The sequence below is a fragment of the Phymastichus coffea genome, unplaced genomic scaffold (assembly GCF_024137745.1).
Source record: "Phymastichus coffea isolate CEN01 unplaced genomic scaffold, Cenicafe_Pcof_1.1 PCOF00072, whole genome shotgun sequence".
Classification (NCBI taxonomy): Eukaryota; Metazoa; Arthropoda; class Insecta; order Hymenoptera; family Eulophidae; genus Phymastichus; species Phymastichus coffea.
Genome location: NW_026706883.1, coordinates 914201 through 932496, shown reverse-complemented (window position 1 = coordinate 932496; position 18296 = coordinate 914201). Strand labels below are relative to the sequence as shown.

The 18296-nt window shown below is 38.7% G+C and overlaps 1 protein-coding gene across 1 annotated transcript in view; it reads left to right on the top strand.

Annotated features, from left to right (window-relative positions):
* Window positions 1-13116: 13116 nt before the first annotated feature.
* Window positions 13117-18296, top strand: part of LOC131668026 (trehalase-like) — a 30799-nt gene continuing 25619 nt past the window's right edge. Inside the window, exons 1-2 of the mRNA XM_058941834.1 lie at window positions 13117-13424; window positions 17953-18069. Coding sequence (XP_058797817.1) covers window positions 13288-13424; window positions 17953-18069 — 254 coding nt within the window. The 5' untranslated portion in view covers window positions 13117-13287. The remainder of the gene's footprint in view (window positions 13425-17952; window positions 18070-18296) is intronic.

The following is an 18296-nucleotide window of genomic DNA, read 5'->3' as shown; positions in this document are numbered from 1 at the left end:
ATCTGACAGGCGGCTTCGTCGGGGCATCGATCGTCCATATCATTTCACGAAAGTACGTATTCGATCTATCTCGGCTGATCGCAATATGTGCGCAAACAAAACCGATGCCAAGGGAAAAAGAGAGTAATGTCACGTCGTGCAAACTTCACTTGTAGTTTTAACTTTCCTCGTATTTTATTTTCAAGTCCACAGGTCGTGCAGTAGATGCAACGATAGAAGTGCTAAAGCTAGCGTCAAAGAGAGCCGTGAAATGGCGAACGTGCGGAACTGAAAGGAAATAACGAAAAAATAAAAAAAAAGCGATTAAGTCGTCACTCGTACAAGCTGCTTTAGTTTCGACCGACGAATTCGCTGAGCAGCGCATCCCACGTGAATGTTGATTGGTGCTTTTCTGCTCTATCGTTCTATTCTCCGCTGCAGCGAGCGAAACGACACAAGATGTAGATACAGCTACTGCTGGTCGATTGGCTTATTTCGGTTTGTCAGCGGCAAACAGGCTGATTCGGTGACGAATGTATCGGCGTCTAAGTGCGCACGACGTGCAATCAGGCCGCGATCCAGCTTATTTTATGATTTCTCCCCTTTCACCGCGTGCGTACGCCGGCATAAATCACAGTCCACTGCAATTTGCTCGAGGAAAGGCAGCGCTGCGCACGTAGTCGCGCCGGAAGAAAAACCGCTTCGGCGGATCAGATTTTGCTTCTCGCAATCGAGCGCTCTTTCACGTTCTACGTATGCACTGTAATGCACGCCCGCGACGATATATCTATGTATGTATAGAAATGTTTTGATCCGATGACAATGTCATGCAAATTAGTCGGTGAAGCCTGAACGGCAGTGTTGCTTCTGCCGAGGAGATGCGTCCGGGAATTGCTTTTGCGAAAGCACTCATATATTTTTATGATTTCTCTTCGAGAGATTTCAAGATACAATTTTGCTTTCCTTTTTTTTATTAATGCGTAACTATCACTAGTGGCAAGAAAGATAAAATGAATGACAGCTTTTGCGGAGAAATTTATGATCGAGGTATTGAATATAGGCGCTCGTGACAAATATGAATTTAAGGTTTCGTAGACATTGTATAATATTGTCACTCGTTTAATGTCGATCCGTGAAAATTAAATAAAATTAAATAAAAGTACGCTACCAATGGCTCACCGTGAAACGGTGGCTTGAAAAAATAAATAAATAACAAAAGGATATATTTGTAAATCGGTATGGTTGCTCGCGATCACCAAAATAGGCCTACTTAGTCCGACCCTGACGCGTACCCTCGAAGAATATATACCGGTGCGAGGCAAGCTAAACTGCGTTGACGAGAACGAGTGGTTGAGAGGATTAATGAGCGTTGACACCGCACGCAGATTCACGTACGTTTCAGCCGTGATCTTTTGCCACAATCCTTTGCTGCATCCATTCTTATTAGACGAGGCATATATCCCACCTCTCCGATGGCAACTGTGATCATCGCTAATGTGACTTGACGATGATTTATGTCTTGCTATAGATTCTAAATACTAGTTCGCCGGTGCTGTGAGTCTGACGATACGTCGAGACTACTACTACTACCACCGCTATCAACTGAGATGACTCTCATTTTGCGTTCCTGCGTCTTCCAAGATTCACCGCGAGACAGGCAATAACACCTTCATTTCCTACCAACTTCTTTGAGTATTTTCAATTAGGTGCCCGAGATTACGATCCTATGGACTGTCAAATGTATGCTGTAGCATCGCAAGTAAATGAAAGTTGTCAGTCTTTGAGCGATCGTTGCGCATAGATCGTTGCGCATGTATAGATCGATTCGCTTATTAAATTGTTATTAGGATGTTTTTAATCTTTCCTCTCTTTACTTTCTCGCTGTGTGAGCATCTTGGGTAGCTGAAGCTTTGAGCTTTGACTATGTGCTGTATAGATCGGTATATTTTTGAAATTTAGTTGAATAAAATTTCAACAAGTTCTCTTGAGAAATGTCGAGCTAATTGATCTGCATATCTAACGCAATGTTAATTAATTCGTTTCAAGTTTATCTAACACCTCTACTGCGAACTAAACATTTTCACTACCGAAACTTAAAAATTTTTTAATACGTTGGGTTTAGATAGAGCTAACATCTATTTGGTCTTTTTATCTCGGGGCTTAAAACGTCCTCTTTCCAAAGCTCATCGTATGAAAAAATACACTTGCTCAAAGCACAATTTTATCACGTTGACGCTAGTATGACTTTGCGATATCCGGATTTCATGAATACTTTACGTGAGCGATTGTTGGATCATTTTGGAGAGGCGAGGTTTCTGAAGAAAAATGAGATTCAATATCTGTCTTACGAACGGAGATACCGAGTCCCACGAGCGATAGGCAAATAGTAATTTCATATTCCAGTTGCAGTATACTCTAGTGATTTTTGAATGATTGAATTGTTCTTCGAAGTGTATTTGCATAATTGACGTTAAAACAAGAAAAATCATCGTTATTTTAAAGAGCCCGCAAATAGTGGGTAATCTAATCTTTTTAAATTAAATATTAAAGGTCAAAAATTATATTTTGTCTATAATTTAGAGTAATATAACTAAATTAAAGGTCAATTTATTTACATCATATTTTTTTGGTGAGTGTAAGACTTCCTGAACGAAGTATTGCATAAATCGTTCGAGCGCTAATGATCCATTGGGATGACAAGACGTAAAAATCACCTGATTCATAGGAAAAGGTAATGAGAATAACATAAATCTCGTGCTCAAGAAAGCTCAGAAATGAGCGAACACCAAGTCAGTCGAAAAAAGGAGGAGATGGAAAGAAGGAACAAAATAAGGATCCGCGCGTCGATAACGATAACGAACGCTTGGACGAGCAAAATGCAAGCTGCTCGATTCCGATCTCCAGTTTTCAGCAAAGCTCCAGTTTCATTAATTCAGCACGTGTACTTGGACGAGCCCCCAGAGGCTTGGCTCAAATCTTTCCGCGTTAGAAACTCTCGAGAAAAAAACAAATAAGCCTCCACAGAAATCAATGGAAAAGTTAAAAAAAACTTATTTCACTGATGTACAAACGACTCTTTTCCCCCTGTAAACACTAAACAGTATTATCAGAAGCTATGCGATAAATAAATAAATAAATAATATATAGTCTTATATTTTATCAAGATACTTTGACCTGTACATCGAGTGTCTTAACAATTTAAATATTGTTTAGTTTCAATGCTAATAAATGAGATGTTAATTGAAAGTCTCATAAATAACAAACAAAAGGGAATTCAGATCAGGATGGGAAGGCGTGTGCAATTTATAATAGATACGCTGAGATTTAGTTTAACTAATGATTGTAATTTATTTAACGAAAAAGAGAAAATGCATGAATGCGTTATATTTAGCCGGCATAAAAAACCCCAGTCATGAGTGGGGGAAAGGCCATTTAAATACGAGTCACAAATACAATTAATGATATACAATTACATAAATGCAAACCGGACAAAATAGTAGTTACGCTGGTAAACTATTAACACCTACCAGTGAATTTCGCGGACGGAATTATATTAACAAATGCAGGTAGAGAGAGAGAGCCCTCAACTGACAAATATAGGTACCTACGCTGGTCAAATGAGGCTCGCAAGGTCTATGTCGCATCGCACGCTTGAATGGCCATTCAGGTAGTTCTTGCACTCACTCGTCCTCGCAGGTGATTAAGAAGGAAGGTGTTGCCCCACACACACACGGGCGCACCGCAGTCCCGACGTCTCGGGCACACACACGAACTGCGGTAACACCTAGGTTGCCGAGCTGATGGGCGGAGTTGAACACCGGGCAACACCTCAGGGACGCGAAGACGTCACCAGCCAACGCAATTGGCCCTTACTCACAATGACGAATACACTCTACGCCTTTGATGACAAAACACACTCGATCACTCTCAGATCACACAGTTTTCGTCGTCAGTTGATGCAGGCGCGGCGCGGAATTGATCGATCTATGAACCGTCCAGGACAAGCGGAGTTAGCCGTGCTTCACTGTTGAGTGTTCAAATCGAACTTACTTACACTACTCAATTTGGCATCGAGGGAACTGAGGGAAGCACGGAAAACTCCTCCCTACTCTCTGGGCCCATTCCCTGTGAGCGAATCCGAAATCAGCGATTTTATGGCGCGCGTCGGTCATTAAGTAATTTGAGTTTCCCCAGACGTGATGAGACCGAGGATTGCTCAGATGACGCCCACGTGTTTCGCTGTTATATTTGTTGGAAAACATCGTAAATCGCGGACAGCAATTCGAGCTGTTTAACTAGACGAAGGACATCTGCAACGCGGGTTGTTAAGGCGAACGGACAAAAAATGCTCGAAACACTCTAATCGCACTCATTTCTAACGGACGTCATGCAGGCCGGCGCGGTATTCGTGTTGATTTACGGACCATCGTTGATTGTTTTTTTTTTTATTACAGTTTCTGCTCTCGGAGCATCGTTTTTTTTACACAGGCACACTCTCTCTTAGCCTTGAAGCGCAAACGGCGCAAACAAATATCGACAAGAAAATACTTTCTCCGTGGCAGAACTTCCGTTCATCTTGCTTATCTACGACGAGGAAAAAATTAGCGAGGCGTTCCGACGTAGATAAACGACGCTGATTCGCGATGGCGAAGCAACTTATCAGAAATCCAAGTCAGATTGTGTATTCCTAGAAATGACGAAGTCAAGCTCATGAACAGTCCCGATAACGAGCAGTGATAGCTTGCCGAGGAATACGAGTTAAAACTGAAATGAGGCACATGCTCACGACGAGAAAAAGAGAGAGAGGAACCGAGTAAGCGTATTGATTTTTTGAAACAAATGAATATTTGAAAAAGGTGCTCGGATCATTTGAAGATCTAATGTGAGAACTAATGGTTGTCTACACTGAAAATAGTTCTCATTTGCAAGCTACAAAGACAATCGTGACTCAATACTAAGTGGATTATATGCAACTCAAAATAAACAATACCGATTATGTAAACGCGGAAGAGGTAACGGAAGGAGAAAACAGATTATGAGAATAATCGAACGGTTTGCGTCCATGCCATTTGGCATTTACATACCAAATTCCATAACGGCCTTCCACCAAAGGAATAGAGCAGTGCCACGTATGTGGGCAAGCGTCGATGTCATCGAAGGCAAAGATCGATCGATATATAAGCCCGCACAGTTGAATCATCTATATATGGATATCTATAATGCGTTTGGATACGTGGTCCATCTCTCGGTAAATGTGAATACATTATCATTCATTTCATTCGTTTTTTTTTCGGTACAGCACAATTTTATACATTGTGATCACTGTTTATTTATAACTTTTTCTCGTAATTACGAAGCTTGTAATTAACAATGCCTCTACGATATTAAAGCTATCAAGGCAACGTGTTAATGTATTTCCAGAGAGAGCAGTATACAATAAAATGGAATGGTATTAGCGGTCGTGAAGCAGTTTATAGCGTCTGACGCTGGTGTCCGCCAGGGTGACGTGAAATTCGTTGATTAGCAGCGTCGCAACTCGCTCTGGCCGCGCATTTCCATACTGCATAAATAAATTACTTATTTGGTGGCGTAGCGTGCGAATTTGCATGAAATTGAAGGTGTGAGGAATGATTACGAAGCTGTTGCTGGAGAGGAAGAGAAAGAGAAAAAAGAAGGAACGCCGTTATAACCCTTAGCAAGAAGGCACAGCTACGGATATTTTGTCGTTTAACACGTCCCGAAACAATTCCGTTATTCTTGATCCTTCACGCGGCGTCTCACTTAAGATTTAATCCGATATCTCGAATTTATGGAATACAAAACATTTAAATTTCAACAAGTTCAGTCCGTTCGTTTCTTTCTTTTTTTTCGCAATTTTGTATTGCAACGTATGCATCGAAGTTTGGCAAATTCCGATAAATCAACATTGAAGTATTTTTTGTCGCGTGCGAGCGTAACGTTACAACGAGGTTTATCATTCGTACTCGATAGAGCATATATATATATATATATATATATATATATATATATATCGGCATCAGCATTCGTCGCACGGCTTTTTCGCCTCGTGGAAAGAAAAATGTACCAAGGAAGGCTTAAAGATTTCATCCACACGCCTGGGGCTTCCGAACAGTAGCGAACTAAAATAAAGTCAAACTATACCAATAAATTTTTAACAAGCTCATCGAACGATTAAAAAAAACTATCTATAGCAAGTGATGTAAAACAAAGAAAAATATTATAAAAGTTGCAGCTAGTGATAAATCCGAATCATACGATATTTTTAAACTAAATGAACGCATGAAGAATGTCGAAGAAGCATGAATGGGATGCTTAAAAATTTCGACTAGTGCATGGCAAAAATTGAAAGAACGACCATGCAAAAGGCGAAAAAAAGAACAAATAACAATCAAAAGATACCATCAGAGGTGAAAGTCGAAATAGAAATACAGCTAGTAGCTCTTCTCAATTGATAATCTTTTGGGAAAACCGCAAAAGACATCTGTAAAACACTAACAAAGCTTATCTCTTTTGGAAGAGATGCACTCGTTCTTCTCTAGCTTGAGTTGTATTGTACCAATTCAAAAATTGAGTATCCACTGTCAGAGAAAATAAAAAAAACCAGCATACTTTGCCAAGTGATAAAACTATGATTTTATTTAGCAACTATAATCAATCCAATTTTCACGTATGAAACTCACTAATAATCGTCAAGGTACAATGCAGATGAGAGTCAGCGCGGCAACTCTATACTTTTTTGCTCTAACGCTCTCGGTCTCTTTCTGCCTTTCTCTCTTCACGTGCTTTGTTATTGTGCAATGGCGCGCGATCATTGTTAGAGGGGATCGGAAAAAATCGAGCCCAACGACGTAAAGCAGCGTATCGTTCCGCTCATTTTGAATGCATGAAGAAGATGATATCACGAAGGTAAGGGGGCGATGGGGGACAGGAGGTCGATTACTCAAGAAGTGTCAACTATGCCGCCGCCTCCCCTTACGTAATGATTTCCCCGATTTGATACTGCGGAGGCTTCGTTATTTATGACACTACGTGAGCTCCTTCGGGCGCGCGATGATAGAGGCTATTTGAAGTATAATGTCACGCGGGGATCAGTTTCTAATGCTTGGCATGACACGCCTGCTGCGTTTACAAGTATTCATTGAAATTGAACGAACCTTGGAAGAATCGCTTCATTCTCTCTTTTGCAGATTGCTAGAGGTTACCAAGTGCTGCTGCTGAAAAAATGAGTAACATGTTGAGTTTTGTCAACGAAACCCCTAATCCTATATGCAAAATAAGTACAATACGATAATAGAAGACTCGACTTTATTAAATACAACCCTAATGATATAATTGTAAGGTAAACGATGACTAACCGAATAACAGTAACTTAATAAATGATATTTATGTCGGCGCTTCTGCCCTCTATTCTTCACATTCAATTAGTGACGATGGTATAACATATACAATATCATTTCAAGCATTTTCTTATAAACAAATTCATACTATTTATTTAATTCACGAGTAAATAACTCTTCATATACAAGTTTAATGTCACGAGACACACTGAAAATCGAATCATAGTGCGATAAGGTTCGATCAATGAAGAGTATTAGCCTGCACTGAAATACGTGAGGATATTGAGGAGCTTATGTGACAGCGTGACTACAATAACGTAATCCACACAATTGTTGAAGCATTAAAGCCATAGCTTGAAAAGAGGCACGTTATTATTTCGAATCCAGAAAAGCGTCGCAGCTTTCGTATTGCGGATATTAATGAACGTCGGTATGAGATCAATAGACAGGAAAGAATGAAAGGAGCAGAGCGAATTTTTATTTTTTTTATTTATAAATGAAAGTATCGTTATCCTTTCGAAGGGATCATCTGGTGAAACCCAAATCCAAGATGAGCCCTTCAGGAGCATATTGACATTTTCGTTTATAAAAAAAAAATACAAGATGAAGATTAAACTTTCTGTATATACAGATTTTGAATTCAAGTCAATTAAACTTTCTCTCTCTACGACATCAGTCCAAGCAAAAGCAATGTGTGCGCGATCAATATTTGTATATATAATGTGCAGCGTTGAAGAGGGAAACTCAAACGGAAACGATTATCATTGGAACACGCAACTAAAGTTGCGAGTGCACGATTTGCAGAGAGCGCACTCAGCCTTAATGATACTCGATGGTACAAATGGTCTAGCTGCCGGGCGCGAAAGCGTAGACGCGTGTTTACTTAGATGTTTCGTAGAAGCTGAAACTCGATCCTCAAATATAAAACTTGTCGAATTGTATTGGGAACAAATGCAGCATGTGAATAAATACCGACTGGGGTGGAAGTGGAATTAATTTCGCACCAAGGCTTTTTCGAGGGCCACAAAATCGATCCTGAATTTCGATGCGTTGCCTTTTACAACACTCTTTTCAATCCCTGCTCGTAAATTTTCGTAAAATGAATATTTTCGGAGCGATCTGTCGTTGCATCCGTTGCTGAAAAAAAGCAAGAGTAACGATCGCGTTATGTGCACACGCGTTGCGGCGCGAAGAGGAAAAAAACCGGTGGCGGATGTATTTCCCGTGACGAAGAAACGTCAGCGGTAGAACGACAGGCATCGTATCGCGAAAGCGAGCCACGTTACCGCGCACAGGGTAATGGCGCCGGGTGATAAACGTTTATCGAGAACAATTAAGATAATTTGCTCGAGCTCCTTTGCCCACGCGTACGCGCGCACGACTGGTCTCTCGTGTGTGCGTTGACGTGTGTGCACTTGTGCCTTCCAACCTGGGATTATGTAAATTTCAACTAGTAATGACCCGATAGATTCCGGTATACTTCCCTCTGCAAGCGAGCGGCCAATAACGGACGCCACGACCGCCTTCATATCAAACTACGAACTTTACCGAGTCACGATGGCTCAATAAGTGCAAGTGTTCAGACCTCTCTAAGTGATCGCAGTTTCGAGATCCAAACGTACGAACATTTTCAAAAATCAAATTATTTTTAATGGTTTGGATTACATCTTGAACTGTTGGTTCAGTAATGATGCATCTAAAAATTCTGTACCCACAGTCCGACAAAAGAGGTGGGAGAAGCGGATTGCATGCTTCTCACGACTGTAGGAAAGCAAGAGTAATGCATACAGATAGCCACTGTACCTCGGTAGTCTTCAAAACGAACGCAGTTTTTGGAGAAACAATAACGATAATTTTCAGTCACTATAAATTTGAAATGCTCTTCGTTTAATTCACTCGACGTGGGTTATTTTCCTTGTGCTTTTCCTCCAGCCTTGTTATCCGCTTTTTTTATTAGTTTGACGATAATTTGCGTTTTTTTCGGCTCGTCAATAACAATGAGTGTGCATTGGAGTACATAAGTTTTTATCGCAATGTGCGACAGACATTTTCGAATGAAGTCATAAAGTGCGAAACATTAGTCATAATACAGATAAAATGCTTTCAAACGACGGATAATATCTCATCAGCATTTTTCAAATACATAGCCTAAAGTTGAAACTGATACTTTCAAATAAATTTCAAGTTATAAAAGAACTCTGCTCAACTTTTGCCCTTTAAAATTATTTTAATGTGAAAGCTAGTCTGCTGAAGAAACATATGAAATGTATTGCAGAAGTAAAAATTATAACGTATTACCTCATGCGTTGAAATCCTGTCTAATGTGCAAATAAACTGAGAGTAAATACCGTCTAATCAAGTGCAAATATGACGGAGCATAATTTCGAATGTTGCCACGTAGTCTAGGTTCGCCTGATCATGCGGTATAGATGCAGGTAATTGTTTAGAGACCTACGTACGTTCTTCACATGGGATAGCCGCAATAACATTGTGGTAACTGCATCAAAGCGAGAGTATGGAAATAGTTGCTAATTTACAGTTTGATCTAAAATTGAGTGCTGTATAACTCGTGAAATACTTTGTTCCGTTGAATTCTAATTGAAATAGTTGCGCGTACGTTAACTCGTGGTCGAATTGTAAACATTAAATAACACACTAATCGACTTTACGTCTTTCCAACGTTGATCATCAATTCCTTTGCAGAAGCTATCATTCCGTTTTTTAGTCTATCCTTTTTTTGATGAAAGAAAAACGTCAATCTTGTTATAAAGAACAAGCGTCGGTGGATCTATGGATCTATGCATGTATCGACGAACAGAAGGTTATCTCGTACAGTGTATCATAGAGCCATCCAACGCAAGACAATTTCTAAACCTGAGAGTAGCGCAGCCTGACCATAATACCTGCCAAGTGGCTTCTTCCATTAATATCACCGTGTTCATATTTTTTGTACACCTGTTTCTTTTTGGTTGCTGTCGATAGGACTTGAGTACGCAATGCATCGTTATTTGACGCTTAGCCGTAAACCATGAACAAGCAAATGCCTCGGTATTTCATGAGCAAACAAAACATGAACAAAAAGCAAGAAATCAACGAAGAGGGTTACTCTTATATGTACCGACGACAATAGGAAATAAAGTGACTGCGACCTGAATGTTATGTGACGCGAAAGAGAGAGAGAGAGAAAGAGAGATAGAAGGGGGAAAGAGGGAGGGAGAAAACTGCCATCCATTAATCATCGATGTCGTCATCTTGATCGAATTGTAATTGTAAATTTTACGAATAATTAAAATTTTTGTTAAATGTTCCAAATAACAATAAGTATCTAAACGTGTTTTCATCTAATATTTATAAGGTCATTGAGTGATGCAGCTGCGTAAATATTGACATATCAGTCTTCGAGCTATTAGTATACGAAAACTTTGAGAGTATTGTGAATTCGAGATTAATATACGTCTTTCAAAAAGCCAGCTAAAATAGTGGATTAAAATTGTTATTTTGAATTTTAACTTTAATAAACATCGTGCCCTTCATAAGTCTTTCGTTGATCAAATATCAATAAGACGACTGTAGATGAGTAAACTATGAATCAATGCAACTTGATGTTTTCTTCAAAGAAGAAACAGTGAGCTTTTATTTTAAATTACTATAGGCACTTTATATGAAGAAATAAGTTGTTGAAATCACCAAGATGTAGTTGAATTACAATGAATGCATCTTCAGTATAATTAGCTGAGCACTAATTGGTTGGAATTTTCATTACAATATATTGTATGAATATCTCATTAATCAGGTATAGTCTATATCAACTTGATATGTAACTAATCTAAAAGGGATTAATTGAATTAGTCAAAGTTAGTGTGAAAGGCAGCAGCTAATTTAAGCCATCATTTCTGCGAACCGTATACTAATGAGTTAAAGCTTCTTTGCAAGACTGTGCAGTGGGAATGAGGGAACAAAGAAAAAAGAAATTACCAAGATTAGAAAAGGACTTTGAGTCTCTTGATTCGTTTTTCCATGAGAAAATCGTCTTCTAATTAAATGCTCGTCGTCCGCAGTGGCGCAGAAAGGTTTTATCCTTCCCTTTGTGACATATTTATTTTTACTTTTACGAAGTTAGCTTTTGACGTAAATGCATACGTTTTAAGATTCATTGCAGTCAACGAGTGCAACGCAGCACTTGTCCCAGAAAGAACGAGAGCGTTTGTTTGATTAATAATATACGATTAATCCAACAGTAATGAAAACAGCAATTCATGGAAAAGTTTATTTTCAGAGCTAACAAACAGTTTGCATGCTATAAAAGTAGAAAATGGTAAACGTATGCGTTTGGCACTCGGAAATAATTTCAAAAAGTGAGAGCGAATTCAATACTGAGCGGCGCTAAAAGGAAAAGTTTACGGGGACACGAAAGTGAGCAGTATAATTGAGGCGGCCTATCGGGAAGTTCGAAATTTAGGAAAAGTACTACGATCGCATCGCTAGCTACGTACATTGTTTTACGAACAGAGATCATCTTGATAAATCAAAATATTTGAGTGTCAATAAAATACGATGCGAGTTATATTGCGAGCAATAATATGTCGGCCCGTTACGTAGTATTTTGTATTTTTTAATCGATTGATTATGAAAACATGATCATGAGATACAGGCATATTGTTATCGCGAGAAAGAAGCCATAATTTTGCACAAGTTTTATAGCGCAATTCAAAAGTTTTTTTCATAAATCACTTAGCCGGTCTGTAGCTCATTATCGCGGAACTACAAAATCACGTATTTGGAGCGAAACTGTACAACAAATAGCCAAAGGCAAATTTAATACAGATAATTATGCAATCTCCAAGAGGAAATGCCATTCACTTGGCAACATAATCACTGAATGCGAGTCGAAATTTCCACGGCAAACAAGACGGTACGCGATATTAATAAAGCTGTCTCGGTCGACATTGTCAATTTAACAACGGTCATCCACAGTCTTTAGATGTGTCGCATTGAAGGCGGAAGCTTTGAACGTTGACTATTGTTAAACGAGACCAGCACCTCAAAGCTCGTCATGGTTTCTCCGCGAAATTATATTCATTTATATATTATTAGCATGCTGCAAATGAGTTCAACTGAAGTGTCCAGTAGATATTTGATAATGCATGTGGACTGCATTATCAAATATTTATCGTGCGTTTTATAAATATTTGGACTAATGAATGTAGATTAAACAATTAGTGGTGTATCCACGGTATTCGTAGTATGAGTTGGCAGATAACTCGAGACTCAAGGTTTTTTTCTATAAGAGAAATGTTAAATCACCGATAAAAATGTTTGCAATTAAACGTATTTGCGTGACAGTAATCTAAAAACCTTGTTAATTCATCCTTGGCCAATTTTAGATGTGCGAATTGTATCAGGTAACGAAGGGCTCAAATCGGGAAACAAACTTTTTTTAAACCTTCCAAGATCCTACGTGCATAAGAATGTGAGAGGACAAGAATGTACGCCGATCAAATATCTGCATTTACAAATATCGTCCTAAACTGACATTTTTTTCTAGTCTATTTTTTCGATTTTGGCCATTAATCTTACTTTTTATCTGTGCAGTGAACTAAACAGCCATTCGAATTTTACTGAACAATGAATTTCGGCGCCATGTTTTTGACACAATAACGGGGTGACGTCATTAAAAAGTTGACGTCAAATAAGTCGGGAGTCGAGAGGTGAGCTGGAGATCAGTGAGTATATATATAAAACGTGGATCGTAGCACTGTCCGGTCTGGTTCAAGTAACGCCAACCAGACGACACAATCGACTCTACTCACTCTCATACTCTCTTTATCTCTTTCTCTCTGTTGTTCCTTGCTGTGTGTATTAAAACTCGCACGCGCTCGCTGCTGTCAGTCGGCTGTTGCCCAGCTTACACGCTGCACATAAAAGTAACACATACAGCGATTACTCAGACATGTCGAAAAAATGTCGGTTGGTGTTACTGTTACTAGTTGCAGTAAGCACTGTCAGCACTTACCCAAAGAAGCCGACGACAAGAAAGCTCTTCGTCAAAAATGCGCCTTCCGAGGAAACGTTTGATCTCTGTCATAGGTGAGTCGAACGGTAACGTCATAATCAATATTTTTTATTGTTTATTTGATAAACAGACAACTCTGTAGGTGCCAACAATACAATGCTAAATCTACAGGGGGTATGCAAACTCTTTTATGTAGGATTGGAGGTTCCTTGAAAACTACATACCTATAGTTGCATTATATTAAGATTAATTAACATAGCTATGTTATCTATTAACAAATTACTACTTAATACGCGTAATTTTTTATTTCAAGATTCTCACTAATCCATTCATTCGCGTCAAAGTTTCTTCTGCAATTTTAATTTTACATTCACTATTCTTTTTGCTCATTCCATTTAGTAAACAGGTCGTTTTCCGCATTGATAAGAATAAAATAACTGTAGGCTTATGCTTTCATTCCGAGCAAAGCGTAGCGAAAATATTTATACAGAGATCTCAAAGTCGCAGAAAAATGTTTTCACTCTAATATGTTTCAATAATTTCGCACGCATGTAACTTGGTAACGTGCACCGTGTAGAAGGCACGAAATCTCTTTATTTAACCGCGTCAACCAGACGCGCATTGCCTAAAAGAAAATGTGTTGATTACTTTACCGCGGGTTGGAACTTTTATTTTTCATTTCATTACAACGAAACTACGTTTATATTTCGAGGGTGCATTTTTATTGTCGTCAGTGCAGTACGATAGCGTATTTCTTTTACCTTTCACGCAACAATATTGTCGATAATGTCTTGCGGAATTTTAGCCGCGTTCTGCGTTGCAGTGAATTATGATTTTCCGCCAGTCGTAAAAGTCGTGTGATCTGGCGTAGTGTCCTAATAATGATCCATCCGTGCAACATAAAAACGCGACGCGACGGAAGGGGGGGGGGGGCTGAAATACGCTGAAATACTTGGTGAGCTGGCGCGGGTAAACTTTTGGTGCGCCGACGAGTTATGATAGCTGTGAATCGGAAAACTTGAAGGTTCATCAAATCTCGGGTGCCTCGGTCAGCCGCGAGTGCGCGATAAAGCAATAGTTGAGCTCTCGAACGACTCGGATCTTACCGCGGAGAAATGTACTTAACTTTATTAGCGTTATTACGCGAACTCAGGTCATGAACATGAATGTCACGGGAGAATCTGTGTGTGCGTGTGAGTAAAGTAAATAAATTGATCGTAGGTAGCTTGTCGCGAATGCTACTAGGTCAGCCGAGACTTTTATCGCTGCCTTTCCGTCGTAGATACGAGCTTCCGATAAACCAAGGCTTCACATTTTTCTTGTATCACGCGTTAATCCGGTCACTAGTCCAGTAATTTGTTCTTCACTACCGGATTCTTTTGCTTTCGTCTTCCACCAAAATTACTGCTACGGTCAATTTTTGATGGCTAGTATCGCCGATAGATAAGTTTCGTATTAAATCTTACTTAGAAACCGATCGATAATGGCAGTTATTAAACTTACCTAAAAACAGTATACATAAAATAATTGATTATAATTTGGCATTGTTGACTTGTGCGAATAGAACGAAAAATAACCACTCCATTGTATATTTGCTGAAAGCAACATCTTCATCCATCACTTATCCCAAGACACACCTTACTTCCCGTCTATACTTTACCATGTTGAATATATATCTTGAAATCAGAAAAAAATCCGCATTATCTGAACTCATCAATCGAAACCTTGCAATCATTGATTCACTAAGGTATTCGTAACCATCCAGCGATTAGATAACGCATCTACCTATTTTCTTTTCATTGGCTTATAAATGAGAATTCGTTTGAACTTGTCCCGATGATTGACAGGTCACTTCAATGTATACTTTTTATTTACTAGCGCGGAACTATTATCACATAAGTTTTATCACGCGATCTCACGTCAAATCTATAGTTTGAGAACTTTTAGCTCTCCAAGCGAGCAAAAGAGAGAAATTCAGAAGATATGACAGAAATAAATGGTAATTAGAATTCTTGCAGTTAGTCGTGAAAATCTGAAATATCGACAAAAGGAAGGGACGACATTGCGGTAATGAACGAGCTTGCAGAGGCTCAATTTTTTCGCTGAATTGAACATGCCCCAGTAGTCCTTACATAAGTCTCGTCGGCAGAAACCGATTGCGCATAATTAAGACGCTTACTGCTCCCTTGGTCGTTGCCCAAGAACTTCGAGCAATGAAAAGAGGAGGGCCGAGTGAATGTGTAGTAAAAGCAATAAAAGCTTGGATATATTCCGTGCAATCGAGCCACGAAAGAAAATTCGATACTTTGCCAACCGCTGCCATTTCGCCGTTTTATCAAGCTTGTCAGCTTTGTCCGATTCACAGCTACATGCTCAGTTGATTTATTAACTCTTTAGCTTGCTATACGGTATACGTACGTCAATTTAAACTTTCCAGTAACTAATGACACGCCAAACAAAGTTCGCTGTTTATCGAGTGAAACTGTCGCTGTGATTAGAGATCCTTCCAATCAATTATGTATAAGTGATTTAAATCGTTAAATATTACATAGCATATTTGAGCGATATTTGATCTTATCTGAACTTTATACTTTACAATCATTGAAAGAGATCTTGAGAAAGATATCAATTTATTGCTTCAAAGGACAGGTAATGAGAAGATTGTCAAAGCTTATGAGAGTTAATTAACAGTAGCGGAAAAATACGCTAAAACGTCAGCCTGTGGAAAATTAGAAAATATGTTACGATAATTAACAACTTAGAATATCTCGGAGCTACTACTCTACTCATGTTATTTGAGTAAGCTAGTGGCAAGCAAAAACTGAACTCTTCCATGTGCCAAGTCAGTACACGGCGCTCAACAGTCCTATGCCTCGACTCTTTTTCTTCATCTCAGCACTTAATTGGAACAGCTTTGTACGTGTAAATATCATTTGGAAGTGAAGTTAGCTAGCTTCATCTCTTTGATAAACGAACGGGTAGCTTACTCATCTTTGCCTTTCTGGTGCATCACTAGAAAGAAAAAATTAATCACTGCGCAGTCGGCTAGAAATAACTTGTACGTCGTTGAATGAAAATATGATATAATCGAGGGGCTGTTTGAATTAACTGCATAAATTATACGAAAGCTCCAGTAAAGTTATGCCGTTATTATGATCCTATTTCTCAATTATCAATGTGATTATTCCAGTAAAGCACGGTGAACGCTGGTCACGAACCTTTTCTTTAATCATTTTAGTTATTACAATGTGATCTCGTTATGTTGAGTGAAGAACCGAAATATTGAAAAAAACCATTCATTTCTTCAAATCATTACACATTCCAAATTTAAGTTCTTCGCGGCATGTATTGAATATATATAATATCTTCTTGATATTGAACACCGTTCTTCAGGATTAGCCATCTACTGTGGTTTCCAATAATAGCGGTCACAATCGCATTAGAACACCAGTAGGCTAATTGAAATTGAAGCTGTAAATTAAATCGGAATTGGAATGGATTCGAGGTATGTTTATTTGTTTTATTTATCAACGTCATATTTATCGATTCTTTTATTTGAATTTCAAGAACTTGGAGATTAGCCTGAATGATAGATATTTCTGACAAGGTATTGTTTATAGAGTCTTTTTGGGAAGATTAAAAGACTTGCAATGTACCATGGCATGGTTAGAACAGTCTTACGTTTCTGTAAACACGTCATCTGCTGTCCATTGTATTGGTGTTATTCAGACTGCTCGGCTTCTCCCCTTGGCTAACCAACGTATTAGAGGCTTCTCTCTCTCTCCTCGTTTTATCTTGAATCTATTCCACTTATCTGATACCCTTACATCCTTAAAAGACCCTTTGTGCTGTTCAATGGAATTGCTTTATTTTAGACCAACTTTGACTGTTTTAGTTTCCCTCGTTCATTATCTTTAATTTTTATTCAGTAAACGTTTTAACTTTGAATTCAAAGCTACTATTTTTAAATTTAAATACAATAGTATTTAAAGATTTTGTAAATATAGATAACTTTATGAACTAATGAAACTTGAAAGAAGTTCCATTAGTGTGAACTTCTATATTGATTTTATAATTAATGCATATCGTATTTGTCGTCATGTAAATTTTTTACATAACGATTTGAATTTGAACTTTCACACATAACAAGAAATATTATCTACTTTACAATGAAAAATATCATTCTTTTATTATCTGTAGAATCGCCCAAACGATATGCAGAAATTGTAAGTTATTCGAAAGCTTCTAAAAGTATACAGTAGGTTGTTTTGAATTTCAAAACAGCTTTATTGCGAGGAAAGTTTTTCATTTATCTACGATATTATGAGAAGAGGAGTACAGCTGAAAAGAGGGCCTATAAAATTTACAATAAATTACGTACAGCCGACATGATTGTAGTTTTTATGAATCAATTGCGCGTTTATGAACAGTAAAGCAAGTTTTACTTCAACTGGAGGCGTTGCTGTTCGAGAGACGCAGAGCTTATTGCAAGAAACAGCAAACTAACTGTTGCAATTTCTTGTTTCTCGCTTTTCGAATCGGTATCTGGCTGAGTCCATATAGCATAGCAAACAGGGATTAATGTTCGGTTTTTTGTTTCAGTCCGATTTATTGCCAAGGCGAGCTGTTGAAGACGGTGCAGTTAGCAGAGATCGAACCCGACAGCAAGACCTTTGTCGATTACAGTCAGAAGAACGACGAGGAGGTCACGCTAGCTAAGTAAGTAGAAAGCAAGATAGCGAGAGAAAGAGAGAGAGAGAGAGAAAGGGTATGCGTCAAACTCACGCGCTGCGTCGTGGAATTACAAGAGTCCGCCTTAGTAACTCCTCTTTCGTGTCAACTTTGCACTAGCGTCGTGACGCCCTTCTTATGCTGGCAACGACTGACACGTTTTCGCACTCCGCTCGATTTTTCCTTTGTTATCCACATTTCTTCTTCCCGCGTGC